The 19,128-nt window shown below is 34.5% G+C and overlaps 3 protein-coding genes across 7 annotated transcripts; 2 read left to right on the top strand and 1 right to left on the bottom strand.

Moving 5' to 3' along the window:
* The first annotated feature begins 118 nt into the window (after positions 1 to 118).
* LOC18106962 (rust resistance kinase Lr10) lies at positions 119 to 3,796 on the top strand. 2 transcript variants are annotated; one of them, XM_024589230.2, is made up of 5 exons: positions 119 to 457; positions 862 to 1,426; positions 1,884 to 1,928; positions 2,334 to 2,351; positions 2,450 to 3,796. In XM_024589230.2, the coding sequence occupies exons 2-5, from the start codon at positions 1,087 to 1,089 to the stop codon at positions 3,577 to 3,579; spliced, it is 1,533 nt and encodes a 510-aa protein (XP_024444998.2). In that variant the 5' UTR covers positions 119 to 457; positions 862 to 1,086; the 3' UTR covers positions 3,580 to 3,796. The 2 variants fall into 2 exon arrangements, with proteins under 2 accessions (XP_024444998.2, XP_024444996.2); XM_024589228.2 differs by lacking the exon at positions 119 to 457 and having other exon boundaries at positions 464 to 1,426.
* A 3,885-nt stretch (positions 3,797 to 7,681) lies between these two features.
* Positions 7,682 to 11,940, bottom strand: LOC18106956 (putative disease resistance protein At4g10780). The gene is made up of 2 exons (XM_052448583.1): positions 11,521 to 11,940; positions 7,682 to 11,204 (listed from the first exon to the last, which is right to left on the bottom strand). The coding sequence occupies exon 2, from the start codon at positions 11,186 to 11,188 to the stop codon at positions 7,859 to 7,861; it is 3,330 nt and encodes a 1,109-aa protein (XP_052304543.1). The 5' UTR covers positions 11,189 to 11,204; positions 11,521 to 11,940; the 3' UTR covers positions 7,682 to 7,858.
* A 2,102-nt stretch (positions 11,941 to 14,042) lies between these two features.
* LOC18107201 (uncharacterized) lies at positions 14,043 to 17,851 on the top strand. 4 transcript variants are annotated; one of them, XM_024589239.2, is made up of 4 exons: positions 14,043 to 14,726; positions 16,177 to 16,504; positions 16,764 to 16,852; positions 17,383 to 17,851. In XM_024589239.2, exons 1-2 carry the CDS (start codon positions 14,125 to 14,127, stop codon positions 16,439 to 16,441), a joined length of 867 nt encoding a protein of 288 aa, XP_024445007.2. In that variant the 5' UTR covers positions 14,043 to 14,124; the 3' UTR covers positions 16,442 to 16,504; positions 16,764 to 16,852; positions 17,383 to 17,851. The 4 variants fall into 4 exon arrangements, with proteins under 4 accessions (XP_024445007.2, XP_024445006.2, XP_024445008.2 ...); XM_024589238.2 differs by having other exon boundaries at positions 17,379 to 17,851; XM_024589240.2 differs by lacking the exon at positions 16,764 to 16,852 and having other exon boundaries at positions 17,379 to 17,851.
* The last annotated feature ends 1,277 nt before the right edge of the window (positions 17,852 to 19,128 follow it).

Raw genomic sequence — 19,128 nt, 5'->3', positions numbered from 1 at the left:
ATTATTACCGATGAGAATTATTGGTAATTTATGTGAAATTACCGGAATTATATGAAATACCACTTCAATTTATTTAACCGGTAGCTCTATCTCAACTAATTGACCGGTTGAACTAATATCTAGAAATCAGTTTACTTTCAACATTTTCACTATCTTTCCCTTACAACCGAAGGAAGCATATCTTGGAATATCTCATGGATTTAGACTGGATTGGGCGTTTTGGTTTTTGATGAGATGCTCCAAGAAAGATATCAGGCTCGCTGGATGTCGTTGTTTGTGGTATTGACAGTTGATGACTTTTTTTTTTTTACTTTTCAAAGTTAATGATTCTGACATTTCGAAGGAGGTGGGAAATTATCTTCGTCTGTGAAGTAGTGTTGAATGGTGGATCAATAACTCACTGTCTGCTTTGCTACTATTCCTATCCGATGACTCTGACATTTCAAAGGACGAACAGGTAGGGGTGTTCTCCTTCACCTTTCACTGCATTATCAGTAGCTTCCACTCCGAAATTCAATAGTTTTTGTTGGAGAAAAAAGAAAGGGAAAAAAGAAGAATAGTTTATGCAAAATTGCGTATACACTGTGTATCACTTCAGCCTTCCCCATGTTTAGAGGAATGAACGTCCTTTTGCCTTGCTACATAGCTTTTCTTTTACAGCTATTAGTCTTCCAAACTTGCCATTCTAGCAACATCACTGCTCATTGTGCTCCTTCTTCATGCGGCAATATCCAAAACATAAGCTACCCTTTCAGACTAAACACTGATCCACAAAGCTGCGGAAACAATAATTATAATCTGAGTTGCGAGAACAATATTTCTACAGTATTATATTTGTATTCAGGTAAATACTACGTGCAGGCAATCAACTACGGTAACTACACAATCCGAGTGGTAGATGCTGGTGTACAAGGTAATTGCTGCTCCATCCCTCGTTATTCTTTGGCACGTGACAACTTCAGTTACGGAGATCCGTACACATGGTATAACTACAAGCAGGTACTGCCGCCGGGAGTGGGTGAAGGTTTCGTGGACTATCGGGGGTACTATTGGGGGGGCCGGTTACCTCCTACACTATCACAGCCTATGATTTTCATGAGCTGTGAAAATACGGTGAATTCTCCTCTTTATGTGGACACGGCTCCCTACGGCCTTAACTATGGATCAGGAAATTATTCCAACTCTTCTCTTGTGACTCATTCGAATTATGTGACTCTTGGGGGCATGAATGCCTCGGATTTGATGGAACTGTGCAGCATAGAGAAAATATTTTTGCTTCCAAAGAAGAACTACACAGACAATTACTCCTTTGAAGAAATACACAGTGACCTGGCAAATGGGTTTGAGCTTTCATGGTACAACATAAACTGTGAAAAATGCAGAAGAGGTTGCTACCTCAACAGTGCAGACCATCGTCGATGCATTGGTATGTAACACTTGATGATTAAGTTGCATCACTTTGATTCATAAGACCGTATATAACTTGTGATTTGAGGTGGTTCCATATATTTTCTCTGGCTTACTTTTCAATTTTTCATTTTTTTGGGCATTAGCACAATATTGCACTGTCCCCAGATGTTCATGTACAAATTCTGTGCATCCATAACCCGTGGATCCTACTATAGTGGACTGATCATGAGATTCATTCATGTTCATATTGTAAAAATTCTGACTATAATGTGGTTTAAGGTAGTTGGACAGATTCATCGGTCTTTTGCAATTTCAGGATTGACACAGTGAAACGTTTGGTTCATCTTAACTTGACCTAAAGCTTAATTAGTTCAAGTCACATTATTAAATTGTGTGCGCTCTTTTCTATTTTCTTTCGCATTTACTATTGTGTATTCCATTAGAACTCGTTTCTTAACCTAAAGCTTCAACAGGTTTTCATGAAAGCTATAGGCAAATTATACTCTACACAGTGGCAGGTGCGAATTCTTTTTCTACATCTCACCATGTTTGTGTATTCTTACGTGTTTCTTTAGACTGTTAAAAATATTTGAATAAGAAGAGTAAAAATAGGAATATGAGAAATATGGTGAAAAACGAATCTCATAGTAAACTCTGCTAAGAGAGGAAGTCCTACTAGACTTGGACTTAGACTTACAATATTTTTAATATATATTTATATTAGTTTAGGATAATTCAAGAGATTTAAAAGATAAATACATATTTAAGTAGTCACATGTATATATCTAGGAGACATCTAGGAGAACTAAAAGTCACTTTAAATGTAGACTTCAAAATTAATTATAACATAAACGACATATTTGTGAAATAAGGATTGTTGTTTCTTGAATAGTAATTGTAATTTTGTTCACCATTTTCTGCAGAACTCCTCACAACAATTGGTAAGAGATTCCTTCATTTCTTTAGTTTCGCAACAAATTTCTAGTGGAGACAACAAATAAGATAACAAACTTGATTGTTCTGGAAATTTCCTACACAGCACTACTTCATGGGCTAAAAGTTGTTTGTGGGACTCCATGTGTGATTATATTTTTGATCTACAAATGGCGAAGGAGACATTTATCAGTATACGATACAGTTGAACAATTCCTACAGAGTCAGAATAACCTGATGCCAGTAAGATATTCCTATTCAGATATCAAGAAGATTACTAGAGGTTTCAAGGACGAATTGGGTAAAGGAGGCTTTGGTACAGTTTACAAAGGAAAGCTTCGCAGTGGACGTTTTGCAGCAATAAAATTGTTGGGAAAATCAAAAGCTAATGGACAGGATTTCATAAATGAAGTTGCTACCATAGGAAGGATTCACCATACTAATGTGGTGCAGCTAATTGGTTTTTGCGCCGAAGGATCAAAACGTGCTCTTGTATATGATTTCATGCCTAATGGATCTCTTGATAGTCACTTGTTTTCTCAAGAAGGATCAATCTCTTTAAGCTGGCAAAAACTGCATCAGATTTCCCTTGGTGTGGCTTGTGGTATCGACTATCTCCATTTAGGTTGTGACATGCAAATACTGCATTTTGATATCAAGCCTCACAACATTCTCCTCGACGAAAATTTCACTCCAAAAGTCTCTGACTTCGGGCTCGCTAGGTTGTACCCAACGAATGGCAGCATCACATCTCTCACTGCAGCAAGGGGCACCATCGGATACATGGCTCCTGAATTGTTCTACAAAAACATTGGACGCGTCTCATATAAAGCTGATGTCTATAGCTTCGGAATGCTGCTATTGGAAATGGCAGGCAAAAGAAAGAATCTAAATGCTTTGGCAGAAAATTCAAGTCAAATCTACTGGCCATATTGGGTTCATGACCAAGTATCTGATGGAAAGGCCATAGAAATCGGAGACGATGCCACTGAGGAAGAAAGTAAGATCGTTAAGAAGATGATTATGGTTGGATTGTGGTGTATACAAATGAAACCCATGGATCGGCCTACAATGAAGAATGTTGTGGAGATGCTTGAAGGAGATTTGGAAAACTTGCGATTGCCTCCTAAGCCTGTCTTCAATGTAGATGAGACGCCAACAAACATTGAAGGAGAGTCATCATCGTTGTCAGGTGATTCTACCGAATCAACCAGTTTGGTTGAAAATGCATACTGAGTGATATGATGTGGAATGCTCTGCTTACATGCAGGGAAAATGATAGAATAATGGCGCTTTCGGACTTGGTTATGATAATTTAGTCTGCAAACATTATGATAATTTGCAATCCTTACTTTTATCTGATTTGTGTTCCTAATTTAGAGTTCAAGCTGCGGCTTGTTTCTTCGGTGTGGACTATATAATCATCATACAAAGATGTTATGTTTAGTGTTTATCTATCAGATTTCCGCTCTTTGGAAATCATAGCAGTTAGCGAGGATGGAACATCTTCCATGATAACTGTTACATGTTCTACATATTAATTATCGTATTTGTCTCCAGCAGAGTAATATTTTGGCTACAAATTAACAAGAGACTATCATAGGGATTATTTAAGCAAGTTGATGCATGAAAAGACGAGTCTCTATTTATAGGTAGCCACTACAAGTAGCTTCAGAGACCACAAATACAAGGCAAGTCTCACTAATAATCCTTCCACTACAAATAGCTTCGGAGATAGAAATGATTCTGAACAGAGGGGCTTAATTTCATTTTCTTCCACCAACAATGCCTTCTTGTCAACGTTCAGCCCCATGATAATCGATCTAGCGTCACCATTTGCACATTACCATATCTTGCTTAAGCCACGAGGAACCAATCACAACAAAACAGGATTGGAAACCATGACTATAATGGGTGCTGTGAAATGAATATTGAAACAGATGGGTGAATTTGATGCAGAAATCTTCTGTTTCTCCAAAAATAAAAAAAAAATAAAAAACGAAAAGTAGAGAGGAGACAATGAAGCTTGCTTACCGGTCATGGCATTTCACCAGAGAGCTCTGCTTCTAGGTTCTAGCTGTGAAATGCATCTTCTTGTGGGTAAGAGGCAAGGCCTTCAAAAATGTTAAACTGTGTTCAACAAACTTTCAGGATCTACTTTCAGGATCTACTTCAAATCGGGATCCTCGTTAGCTGCGGGCAATCACCCACAGTAATTTCTTCAAGAGAATTACATAGAAGTCTTCCAGAATAAATGCTATTCAAATTTGGTAATTTCTTCAATACCAAAACCCTCAAAGTCGTATCAAAGCAAGAAACTATCCTCTGATGGGTTCTCCCCTCTTCATCTGTTCCCGTTGTCTCCTCGATTTCATCACATTCTTCGACTCCAATCACTTCCAATCGGAGTCTAGACAACAGCCAAGCAGGGAGCAGCACCTTCAATCTATGACATTTGTATATCATGTTCTCTATACCACTGCTCAACTCAACATCCTTCATCAAGGAAGATGAGATGTTATTCATATCCATTTCAAATGCTTGACCTGCTGGCTCTGTTCCCAATCCAGTCTCAGGTGCATCAGGCATAAGTATGCTAGGAACCATGGTCTCCTCAGTAAGCACAATCTCTCCCCCAATCATCCTATCCATCCGCACCAATCCATCATCCAAAAGAGGTTGTCCTTCTTTACTGTGGACAGCACGCCAACATTACAAATGATGAGAAAGAGCACGATCCACAGATGAAGAGAAAGCAATAGGCCAAGAAAAGAGAAAGCAGTAGAGTTGACCTTGAGAGCAGTATGTTCACAGATGGAGACGGTGGAGAATGAGACTAACAAACAACCTTTAAGTTGACGTGATGTCCACATTATATAGTATTCATTATCGGTTCTTTTAATTATACTCAAATCCGACTCAAACAATAACTGTTCATAAAACATTTAATTCATTCGGATTGGTTTTGTAGAGTATTTATCAATTGAGGTGAAACTGTAATCTGTACCTCCAGATGTTAGAAAGATATGTCGTTTTTAATAGAGTATTTATCAGTTGGCCAGACGACAACACCACATTACAAGTTAGGATAATGCAGCCGGGCTTTTAGAAATAAAAGGTTATGAGCATTCATGTATGGATTTGATCTTCTACTTAGATGGTTTAACAGATTTTTTATGTATAAGTAGGACAAGCCTAAACTTAAACGAAGGTTTTATTATTTCAGGCTATGTTAATATCTTAAAAATGAGATATCTAGAGATTCAGTCGTTGAATCAAACTTAAAATTTTTTCAAGTGATTAAAAGGATAACTTTCCTACAAAAAGCGATTGTGTACCTTTTTACACCGATTGATTTTCCAAAATTAGGTTGGATGCCCTTGTTTGGATCAATTTTGCTATTTTTCTTAGGGTGTTTCAGATTTCTTGCATTATTGTAGGTTTTGTTTTATTTTTCTTAAAATTTTTGGACTTTGAGTTGTCTCTCAGTAGAGCTAGATTAAAAAGGCAATTCTCCTAGGCACTTAGCCTATGAGTAGGTAGCTTGGACCTGACACGCATGCAAGACTCAAGGTAGCGTGGGTCTAGCATGCATGTTTAGACTTGACAGTCAGTCACGTTCAAGATAATGACTATCCTCCCTTGACATGTTCGGGAAAATGACCAACCTCCCTTGGATCTAACCTCAGGGAAGAACTCGGTCTCTATAGGCTTAGCTAAATTTAATGTCCTAAACTCTAATCTTCGTACATATTTTTAGGTGTATAAAAGTTTTTCAAAGACCCACCATATTCCTATCAGGTAAGAAATATTTATCTTTCATTAAATATTATTAAGATAATTACACTGCAGGCTCTCCTTTTTATAAAAGAACAAGATTTGTGGGTTATAAATACATATTAAAAGCTTCATAACAAAGGTTCACGATCTCTAATTTTCTACTGCATTTATATTTTTAGAGCATATTTTTAGAATATTCTTGTATTTTATTTCTCTCAAAAGATACTAACTTGATCATCGGAGGATCTTTAAGTCTTCCAATTAAAATTATTTTATTGCAGGTATCCAAGATCTTCTTGGTGAATTTAAAATATTTTAGATTAAAAGAAATCCAAAATTTTTAACATATTAATAAACCAATATCCCTAACATCAAATACCTTTTTATTTTATATTCTTGAATTTTTAAACTTCATCATCTTCATATTTCTTTCAAACGCTTGGCCCACTAGCAATACGTATCTTCTAGTCCAAGAACACTTGTGTACAGGCCTTTCTAGAAGAGCGTCCTCTCTCAACAAATGACTAATCACTGATGTGCTTGCTCTATTCTTTGTCAGTCTCGGGTTCATTTCTTAGTCCATTTCTTAATTTGTGTTTGGTATGCATTATAGATACTTTTTTAAATAATTTTAATTGAAAATAAATCAAACAATATTTTTTAATTTTATTTTTAATATTAGTAAATCAAAATAATTGATAAATACTTAAATAATATCACTAAGATGCTTTTTTAAATAAAAACTAATTTTAGAAATATTTTAAAAGTCTTGAAAAACAAATGAAATCACGAAAACAAACACTCCTAGGCTTGTTTATTTTAGTGTTTTAAAAGAAATTAAATTTTTTTATTTGCTTAAAATTAAAACACGTCAATTACAAGATATTAAATAATAAGAAAACATCCAAGTTTAACATCATAAAATAATAATAAATTAGTTCATTGTATAGAGAACAGTAAATTTGTCTTAATAAAAAATTAAATGAAATCAATCATATGAAAGTGAAATAAAACAATAAGTGATGCCTAATCCTTTGATCTCCCACCAACAATGTTTTAGCAATATTTTGTTGAAAAAGTGTACCTGTAAGATCTCTAATCTTACAGTCTTTTTTTTAGTATTCTATCATTTGAGTTTTCAGACTTGTAGGTAAACATAAATGCATCTAGCAACAATTTCTCTAAGTCTTTTTTATTGAATCTATGAAGAGAATTTCAAGAAGTTAATTAGAAATTTATATAAACTCTTGTATTAAAACAATTATATTATATTATTAAATTAATTTTGTTATTAATACTGCGTGAACTCAGAATTTGTGATCTAAATGATTAATTTGATCATGGTCTTGGGGTTTTTTTATCTTTTTTTATCTGAAAGATATTCATCTTGAAATTTTGTTAGAAAAAAATATCACAAATAAAAAGTAAATTTTAATTTTTTTTAAAAATATTTTATTAGAAAAATCTTCCAAATGAATGATAGAATAGAGAAGAGAAGAGAAGAGAAGAGAGAAAGCTAAGCTTTACAACTGGATAAATATGAAATGTTCGAGTTAAGTTGATGCTGAAATTCTGAAATGTTACTTTCTATCACCCTCCCGATCACTCCTTACATAAATAGCATGACGTCATACCTTTACTATGAGGTAAAGGTTCCAATACCAAAATACAAAACAATCCCTAGAAATCATAAAATCCTAATTTCATCCCCGGAATAATAGCAAATGGCTAGAAATCATGAAACATTCTCAACTGTGTTCAACAAACTTTCAGGATCTACTTCAATTTTCTTAAGAGAACGGAAAATAGTGATCGGGATCCTCGTTAGCTGCGGGCAATCACCCACAGTAATTTCTTCGAGAGAATTGCATATAAGTCTTCCAGAATAAATGCTTTTCAAATTTGGTAATTTCTTCAATACCAAAACCCTCAATGTCGTATCAAAACTACCAAATGGAGAGGAATGCTCCTCTCCATGTACCAAAACTTCACCACTTCCCATTATCTCCTGCATGTTGTAACAATCTTCGACTACAATCACTTCCAATCGGAGTGTAGACAAAAACCAAGGGAGCAGCACCTTTATCCTATGACATTTATGTATCACGATCTCTCTGAGATTGTAGAAGACACCAGCAGTACGTAGCTCTGAAGGTTCTGCTTCAAAAAGGGTTTCTAAGATCATCAAACCATCAAGGTGTAGAATCTCAAGCCCGCTAAGCACTTTAATTTCATATGATGGACATAAGCTTCTCATGTTTTGACATCTCACAATAACTACTTTTGTAAAGAAGCGCGGGAACAGACAAACTGCATTGTCAATCATGAGGTCATAAAACCAAGCCTCTTTAATTAACCCAGACTTCGATCTTGTATAATTAAGATCTTCAAGTGAAGAGAAAGAAGGTCGTCCTACAGTAACCTTGCATGCAATTTGTGAAACTCTCCGTCCAGATTGGAAAAATCCGAAATCGTCTAGATCACGGAAGTTGCATTCCAAAGTTTCCAAATGATATAATCTGGAAATTTCATCTCCTCTAATTGAGAGAACAACTTCAGCTTTCTGATGAAGCTTGAGGAACTGTAATTTTGAGAGTTGGGGTAAAATACCCGACCGTAAAACACGCACCCCACTTCCATCAAGATTAAGATACCTGAGATCCTCCAGCCTTTCCATTCCCTCGGGCAAATCTTCAAGTCCAGTGCAACTGAGATCCAACTTCTCCATAGCCTTAAGCTTGGCTAATGATGGTACATAACTCAGCTTTGCACACCATCCCAGCAACAATGCAGTGAGACTCGTCAGATGACAAATAGAATCCGGCAACTTCTCTATATCTGTGTCGGAAAGATCAAGAACCTTGAGTCCGATGAGGTGCTGGAAAAAAGAATCCTCAACCAAATTCAATTTGTAGTTTCTGCATAACAATAATGTTGACAGACGGGGGCACATTGGTGAAAAGTCTGTTGGAATATTCTCGATTCTATTTTCCACGAGTGAAACTCTTGACAGATTATCTCTCCACCATCTTCCATCGGGTAATTCTGTTAGTTGTGCACCTGCTTGAACCATATCACTCCCACTTTCGTTCATTATTTTCACAGCCATATCCCAAATCAAATCATGCATCTTGACATATCTGTAATTTTCTTCGTCCCTGGAACCTTCTAATAAGCTGGCATTTTCAAGTTGATTAAGCATGGTATGGCCCCGATCAAATTGCGCTTGCCTACTCCCCATTTTTTTTACTATACCCTCATCAATCAAATACTCTATCAAGTCCTCTCTCCTGATCTTCTTGTCTTTTGGAAACAATGCACAATATAAGAAGCAATCTTTAATTGCTTTATGTTTTAACTGAACATAGCTAAATTTCAATATCTGAAATACATCAGTTTCCGTGTCACATGTTCCACTTTCTGAACTTGCTGGTTCCCGCAATGCATCTCTCCACTGAGATACATCATCCACTCCCTTCATGCTTCCAGCCATTGTCATGATTCCGAGAGGCAAACCAGAACACTTCTTCACAATAGACACTGCCGTTTTTTTCATTTCAGGACAAAGTGTAACACCATGCCCTAATCTGTCTATGAACAAATCCCAAGCCTCATCCTCAGAAAGAGGCTCCACTTTGATTATCCTTTGGCAATCCATTTTTCGACATGTGTCCAATGATCTAGTTGTAAGAATCAGCTTACACCCATCTGTTTTAAGAGGTATTCCCACTTTATCAAGAGGAAAATGATTCCACAAATTATCAATAATTAAAACACATTTTGTCACACTCAATGTTGTCCATAGCTCCCCGGCTCTGTTCACCACATCTTTTCTATTCCCAAGATATAAACCAAAAGCTTCGGCAATGAGATCCTGCAATGCGTGAACGCTAAATTCTTGAGGCACAGAAATCCAACAAACACGAGGAAAAATGTCTGGTTTCTCTTGAAGCTGATTGTGGATATGCGTAGCCAAAGTTGTCTTTCCAATTCCCCCCATCCCGTAAATGCCAATGCATAAGACCTCATCATTCAACAACCAAGAGCAGACACCCTTCATATTTCTTTCAAACGCTTGGCCCACCACTAGCTTCGTTGTCGGCAATACATATCTTCCTGTCCTACGTTTCTTATGTACAGGACTTTTAGAAGAGGGTCGTCTCTCAACAACAGACTGCATCAATTCCGGTCTCAAGATCAGTCTAGCAATTCTTAACTCAAAATCCCTCATTGATGAGGATGAGATGTTATTCAAGTTCATTTCAAATGACTGATGTGCTTGCTCTGTTCTTTGTCTAGTCTCGGGTTCATCTGGCATAAGAACGACAGGAGCTCTAGGTTCCTCGACAAGCTCAGTCTCCCCCCCAATCAGAAAACCCTTCCGTCCTCGTTCATCCGAAAGAGGTTGTTCTTCTTGTTCCATTTCTAAGCCCCGCAAAGCAGTTGAAGCTGCATTAATTCCCTCGTTATTGCTTGAACTTGGCACACTCTTATCGACAGGCATTTTAGAACAGCTTCCTCTCTCAGTAACAGCCTGCATCAATTCCCGACTCTCTATACCACTGCTTAACTCAACATCCCTCGTCAATGAAGATGTGATGTTATTCATATCCGTTTCAAATGCTTGAACTGCTGGCTCTATTCCCAATCCAGTCTCAGGTGCATCGGGCATATGCATGCTAGGAACCATGGTCTCCTCAGGAAGCACAATCTCTTCCCAAGTCAAGCTATCCATCCATGAAAAATCATCCAAAAGAGATTGTCCTTGTTGTTGCATTTCTAAATCTTGCGCAGGATCTGAATCTGCAGTAACTATTATATTATTGCTTGAACTTGGCATGCTCCCACGCATTCTGTCAGGAAGCTTATCAAACGCTGCTCGTTGAACATCTGGAGTTACTTTTTCACAAATTTTAACACCACCACCTCCAACTCTTGCCAGATGATATTTCATCCTTGTAGTGGAAGTACTTCCAGCCAATGTCTTCTCACAAAAAATGCACTTCAATAAACCACCATCCACTTTCTCAAAATAACTCTGAAATGGATCACTTCCTCCAGCCATTTTTTCTTCTGTGTCCCTACATACAGACATAACAAAGAACTTTCAGATTATTGAATTAAAATGGAACTTAAACTAATTGAAAAAAAGAAGAAGCTAAGTTTAAGATAAAAAGAAAAATTGATTACAGGTGTTTCACTGTCTAAACCAAAGTCAAGTTAAACCACTCCAAAGATCAAAGTGTTCTTTTCTTTTTACTTTCCCAATAATTCTACAACTGGTCATATCAGTAATTTAATAGCCAGTATGTTTCTTTTTGCTTAGAAGAATCAAACTACATGAGTTGGAAAAGAAATGGTATGAAAAAAGAGCTAAAATTAATCAAACTTAATAACCTGAACAGCAGAAGCAGCAAGATGTTATCCAATGGTTTGATTAAATCAGAAAAAAGAAGATGGACGGGGAAGAGTAAGTGTGTTGGAGACGAGTGATAGAGCTTCGGCTTGTGTGGTTGTGGATAAGGATAGATTCAGACAGTCAGAGAAGCAGATGACAGTGAAAAAAATTAAATGGACTTCTGTCGTTCATGGATGTCATATGGACATGTTGTTGGTCTTCCAGGAAGCGCATCTGGCGAGGGGTGCTCTAGTGAAGGCGTGGGGGTAGGCGGTGGCTGATGATAGTCTCCTCGTGTGGTGGACAGCACGCCAGCTTTGCAAACGATGCGAAAGAGCACGATCCACCACAAAACAGCAGAAGAGAAAGCAGCAGGCCGAGAGAAGAAAAGGGAGCAGGAGCAGAGTTGAGAGAGAGAGAGGTAGAGCTTGTTAAAGCAATTCAATTAATATAAAATAAATAAAAACTTGTATACGAAGGTTAGAATTTTTATTTATTTATTTATTTTAAAAGTATATATTTTAATCTAAATATAGAGTAATTATATATAGATTAAATTAAAAATATTTTTTATTTTTAATAAAGAAAACAAAATAAACATATATTTTTTAACATCCCTTTAAATTCATGATGTGACAACTATAAATATTGAGAGTTTACCAACTAGAAAACGAATGCAAGAAATAGATTACAACTTAGTAAAGAAATCTGCAATTTACAAAGAAAAAAAAATAAAAGATAGAATAATGATGTCATGCTTGAGATGATAATGAGTAAAATAATAATCGATCTCAATATATTTAGTTCGTTCATGAAAAATCGAATTGTGAATAATATAAATAAAACTCTAATTATCAAAATTCATAGAAATAGAATAACAAAATTTATACTGAACTCCTATTAAAAAAACAAATTCACTAATATAAATATCTTATTTTTATTATTATTATTCTTTTTTTTTTCTAGAATGTAATAATCAAATCATTTTCTCTCTCTTAAAACTTTTGTGATAACTTTTGTTTTCTTTTCTCAATATCCCAAGATTAAAATAAAAAAAAATAAAGTTTGGTCATGAAACATAAATCTCTAAAACAATAGGGATTAAATAACAAAAAATTTAAAACTTTAAAGACCAAACTAAAATTTTCCATGCCAAAATCTGAATGGTGTATTTATTTTTGTTCTTCGTTAAATCTGGTTTTTGTTTCTTTTAATTTTTGATTTTGAACCACAATTAAATTTTAAATTTACAAAATTAGAACTAGACTCAAATTTTAATATCTTTAAAACCAAGCATGCTGGAAATAATGCAAATTAAAAGAAATACAAAAAAAGATACCGTGATAATATAATTCTAAAGAATACAATTGTAAAAATAAAAAGTTTAATAATCAAAATAAAAAAAATAAAAATACGTTATTCATATAAACAGATGAATCCACAATAAAATGAGTATGCCTAAACCATGTTTGTGCTACAATTAAAGACCCATATGTTTTAGTCAATGACTAGTTGTGAACCCACACTATATCATAAGGTTAGATTTTCTTTTTGTGTAAGAATTGATGTTGAGGTGTTGCAAATATATTTTTAAGCATGAGGAAGAATTATAATCTCATCTCATGTTATAGACTTGACTATGTCAAATAGAATAATTTATTTTAATTAAATGATAGAAAAAATAGAACGAAATAGATGTACCAAATTAAAGAAAAACATCATGATAACATGGGGAAAAACTTCTTTTTTTTAAATGATGTAGCTAAATTCCTAATCTATTAAATACTTAAGGATTAAAGCGGGTAGAAAAAAAACAAAAAAAAAAGGTATATTTCAACCTGAGTTGATATGACAATGTTGAATAATGAAAGGTTAAAAGAAAATACATAAAAAAGATGTAACTTACATTCATTTTTCAAACTTGTGCCCTAAGTCATTAGGTTGAAAGTAAAATATCTATAAAAACTATAAAATTCAATTCTCAAACAATCAAATGTTGAAGAATAAAATTAGAAAAAAAATTAATTATACAAAAAGGATCCATAAAAAAATATAAAAATTATAAAAAAAATGAAGATCAAAATTAAGATAAAAAAATTATTTTTGATTAAAGGGTTAAATTGAAAAGAAAAATTAATCTAACAAAAGGGCAAAACAAAACAATAAAAGAAATGAGGATCAAAATTAAAATAAAAAATAAAATATTTTTTTTATTAAATGGTGAAATTGAAAAGAAAAATCAATTTAATAAAATGATTAAAAAATAAAACAATAAAAAAAATAAAGATTAAACATTTAACAATTTGCAGTTGATGGAAATTGAGAACAATTCAAGATTTTATAAAATGACAAAAATAAAAATTAAAAGTCAAAAAAATAAAAGTTGAATTTAACTCTAATTTGAGTTTCGCTAAAATTAATCAGCACTTGGGCTCTGCACTTTTCGGGAAATTTGAGAACCGTCATCCAATTGTAAGCTACACGTCGTCAGTGATTGTCAATTTTCTATTCAGACATTCTGTGAATAGTCAGTCAAAGTGAAATACAAGAAAACAAATCCCTCTCTCCTCTCCCCACTCTCTAAATTCTCCTTTTAGGTAGCCATGACCGCAGCCACCAAGAAACACCTACCCTCCTCCTCTAAGCCACCCAAGAACCACCACTCTAACCCCAACACCACCACCACAACAACCCCACAACCTAACATCACTCAAAACCCTAACCCAACCACTAATCCATCACCACTATCTCCCACCCTCAAAGACCAGGTTTTGTCACGCGCCACCCACATCACGCGCCAAGAACTCCTCAAAAGAAGGTCTTACAAGCTAAAACAACTCTCAAAATGCTTCAAAGATCATTACTGGGCATTAATGGAAGAACTCAAGATTCAGTACAGAGAGTACTATTGGGAATATGGTGTCAGCCCTTTTAAAGAAGACCATCAAAACACCCTTCAAAAACAAGAACAGCAGAAACAGGGTGGTGGGATTGGCGTTCTAGAGAGGGAGAATGAAGAGAGTGGGGCTAATATTGAAGTTATTGGTGAAAATAACACTAATGTTAGTGATTTGAAGAGTAATCATAGGTGTTTGTTTGTTGGGTGTAAGTTAAAGGCTATGGCTTTGACAAGTTTTTGTCATCTTCATATACTTTCTGATGCAAAGCAGAAGCTTTACAAGCCTTGTGGTTATGTTATCAAAAGGTTTCATCTTGCTTTACCTTTTTCTTTGATGGGTATTTGTTTATTTGTGGGGTTTTCATTGTTTGGTTTCTGTAAGATTGTTTTGGTGGTGTTAAATTTTAAATTTTTAGATGGGTTTTGGTATGTTTTGTTTATGCTTGGATGCTTGGGATTGCCATTTTTTTTAGTGGTTGCATTTTTGTGCAAGATTAGTTTGCCATGGACCAATGGAGGAAGTTTGGAGTAGGTAAATTGAATGAGCTTGATTAAGATTGTGTAGGAATTGGTTTATATATACTTGGTTTAGGGATTTGGAAAAAAAAGTGTCATGATTCATGAAGGATTTGTAAATTCATATCATTTAATTACCTGAGAATTGCTTGTGACCAAGATATTTTGGGGTTCAAAATGACTAATGCTGCTTGATTTTAAGCTGGGACTTTAATCCTTAATTATGAACAGATTTTGCTGATGTGTGAAAAAGTGATATGAGGTATCTGTTTGTCTTCTTGCTTCGAGCAACGATTATGGAACTCTTTGAAATACTAGAAAGATGTGATTTTTTCATACTAGATTTGTATCTCTTTTTTTTATTACATTAGTTCTGGATTTAATGGGACCAGACTTAGAAGTATAAAACTTTGTTTCATGGTATACATTATGCTTTGACCTTACAAGTCGAAAATAGCCTTCAGATGCCATCATGGTAGATAATGCACAGCAATACCCTTAGGCAATAAGCTAAAAAAAAATGAGTAGGGGAGAGTTATCTCTATTCTTGAACAAATTGTGTGACGACATTTGATGGTCCAGCTAGTGGCTGAATTTGATTTGATAACCAGGGTTAGAAAGAACTCTAGCAGTGCCATAGAAGTAATTGGATTCTTGCATGAATAACCTTGTTTGCACTTTCACCAAGAAATCATGTTTATACTTGGATATTATACCAAACGATTTGACTGTCTTGGGTGAAGTTGTGACTTTTTCCTATCTTTTTTGAAGTCTATTTTCTTGTTTTCTGTGATTACTGCTGTGCATGATGTCACTGTCTTGCTACAAGGTCCGTGGGGGCATTGACATCATAGCTACAGCTTGTAATAGATTGATGGCACTAGCTAACATCTAATATGAAAATACAAACATCATGTGTTGATGGATCTATGCTTTAGACTTGAACAATTTTAAGTTTCTTGCTAAAGTAACAAGAGACTAAAATTTAAAAAACAAACTTGATATCCAAGCTATAGCTTTCTTTTTGTCCCGCCTTAAACTAAGATAGCTATCATTTCTGCCACCAGTCTGCTTTCCATGATACCATGTCAAAACTATTTTGAGGGCAGTCGATTGGATTTGCTTTCTTTGCTTTCCTGTATCATACGATGAATGTTAAAATGGTGCGTTGTGAGTGATGCTATGAATCAATTGATTTTCCACTGATCATTAGATTTCCTTGGTTGGCTATGTACTCCAGTGCTCAGGCTGGACCAATAACATGTGGAAAGCCAATACTGAGATCAACTGCTCCTTCTCTCTGCACCATCCATGTCCAAAAGGCCCAGAAACATGTGACTCAGGCTCTGAGGAAAGCAGGTCTTAATGTTTCTTCATCGAGTAAGCTTGCTCCTAAATTTCATGTCATTGTGACAGAATATGTGCGTCAAATTCAATTCAAAAGAAAGGCTGCAGAAAGGGGAAATCGGAGTAAAGTCATGGACAAGGAAGTGACTGCTAGCTGAGCTGTTTCTCCATTGTAGAGATGACTTATGAAGCATGAGTAAACATTGTTGGAATAACCCAAGGTAAGATGTTTTCCTGATCAAGCTTGGGTAAAGAGGGGAGAAATGATCATAATTCAGATCGTCTAAAAGTTTCAAACATACAATTTCTGTTAGATTTTTCTTCTTTTTAGGATACACAGAATTATTTTTACGTAGTTTTTGAATTCATGGTGCCTTTAAGAAATAAAACAGAGAATTATTTTCACTTAGTTTTTGAATTCATGGTGCCTTTAAGAAATAAAATATACCACTTACCATTCAAATCAATTGTTGTTTGCAGATATTCTTGTCCAGGTGTTTTATCTTCTATTGACAACACTAGGTGTAGTATAATGGTTTTACTACATGGACTGCACTAGCTACTTTGTGGTGAGCATAAAATTTCTACTCATGCTATACAATTGTAAAAACTCTCATGTTGAACCTCTATTTTAATTATAAAAAGCTTGTATAGCCATTCAACTTGAATTGGTGCATGATGGTATTCTATACGTGTTTGATATTATGGTGCAATGTGTTTTTTATAAGTGTAATTTAGTTGAAAATGCATCAAAATAATTTTTTTTCAGATTTTTTTAAAATTTTTTTGATAGCAGCATATCAAAATCATTGAAAAACACTAAAAAAACATCAATTTGATGTTTTTTTCATGTCAATTGCACTTTTAAAACGCATCCAACACATACAAATGCAATGCTAAACAGTATGTGCATGTATATGCACTAAGCTTCTGTGTTTTTTCTTCTTTTAATGTTGAAGGATTGTATGGCACAACCAGGCGTTTTATGGGGGTGAAATCCTTGATCTTTATGACAAGATTGTTAAAGCGGTTTATATGATAAAGATTGTCATTTATTTTAACTTAAGCTACTGTAACTTGTCTACTTAATGCAAGGAAGCATCATCCAAGTCTCTACTGTTATCCAGCCCCTGCAATTGGAGTTTTTAAAGATGAGCCCGCTGAACATCATCCAAGTCTCTACTGTTATCCAGACCCAGCAAAAAAGTAACCAAGTCATTCAACAGCATGTCGGTGGCATGACCTGTGTTGAATACATTATCACATCAAATGGCTTCCAATGATAAACCCGACCTTATGTCCAGGAGATTATGGTCAAGTTAAACCACAGCTCAAGCTTGAATTGGGCATGACCTGTCTAGATTGCAGCCCCAGCCTGGGGACTGGGAGCACTGCTTCAAATTTTCATTTTTGAAAGCAGTCTTCTCTGCAAAACTGATAATAGAATCTGCTACAATTAACTTCTCCAGTGATGCATGATCTTACTACAATCACAACAACAATAAGTGTGTTTGTGAACATGCTGATCCTTTGATTCTTAATATATGTCAACAAATCTCCAGTGATCCTATGATTCTTTGTCAACAAATCATAGTCCTTACAATCCTCAAAATGAACCTAGGAGCTACAACACAAAGGCACATCTAGTTTTGCTAGCAAAAATACGTTTATTTTCGTCCTCTGGTATTACAGCACCAGCAAGTAGTTCTTACAATCCTCCTCCATTCCATGTCATCTCCCTCACTAAACCAATGTATTTCCAGAACTCAAAGCATTCATATGATCTTTGATCCACTAGACAACCTACCATGGATGAACATATGAATTGATGAGCACATAGAGAGGAGCTTGAAATGGTTTTTCTCGTCCACCAAACGGAAGCTTAAAAAAACTTTAACCATGATAATCAAATCCTAATAATAGAGGCACATCAAACACAGGTACAATATTGATAACTTAACTTTTTATCATATTAAGTATTGCAATTTTATTATTTGTAACTTTTTGTAATATTAATTATTACAATTTTGATAATGTTCATCTTAAAATATCAAATTCATAATCCAAGGCTGCTATTGTTGAATGATCTGAATTGCTATCTGCCACATTTATATTTCAAAAGCATCAAATATCAAATTTTGGTTTCGATTTGATAAGAATATTGTATTTATAAATTAGTTTTTTTTAATTTTCACCAATATCTTAAAAACAAGATGAGAATATGATAAACTCAGTGGTGAAAAAACCAAGTAACATTTAAATAATCTAATAATAATATAAATATTGTGATTGTTAGGTATATATTGTATCATAAAAGATGCATGAGCAATCTGATTATTTTAGTGATTAATTTGATTTTTTATTATTCACAACTCCTTAATGGATTATTTCTCAGCAGCTAGAAAAAAGAATTTTTCTAATAATTGTGAAATCAATTAAACTTTCCTTTCTTTTGAGAAGTCAATACGTAGGATTTAACATAAGAAAATGTAGCAACTATCTAACGAATATAGATTTCATAGATATACAGTAAAAATAAAAAAAACTCATGGGTAAAATAGATCACTAAAGGATTAACAATTGATGGATTAAATCAATTCACATGAACATGATAACCGCTACCACAAAATTTAAAATTATTAATAGAATATTTCATTAATATTTTAATAAATATTCCATTGATATTTTAATTACTAACAAAAATATATTGTTGGAAAGTATATCACCGGAAATTTTATTTTTATCAGTATTTTAATTTCATCAGCGATGAAATAAGCAATAAAATATTTGCATAAAAAATCAGATTTTGCATTTTATTTTTCACAATCAAAAAATCAAATAATTT

The sequence above is a fragment of the Populus trichocarpa genome, chromosome 17, assembly GCF_000002775.5.
Source record: "Populus trichocarpa isolate Nisqually-1 chromosome 17, P.trichocarpa_v4.1, whole genome shotgun sequence".
Classification (NCBI taxonomy): domain Eukaryota; kingdom Viridiplantae; phylum Streptophyta; class Magnoliopsida; order Malpighiales; family Salicaceae; genus Populus; species Populus trichocarpa.
This window is presented reverse-complemented; position numbering and strand designations above follow the sequence as displayed.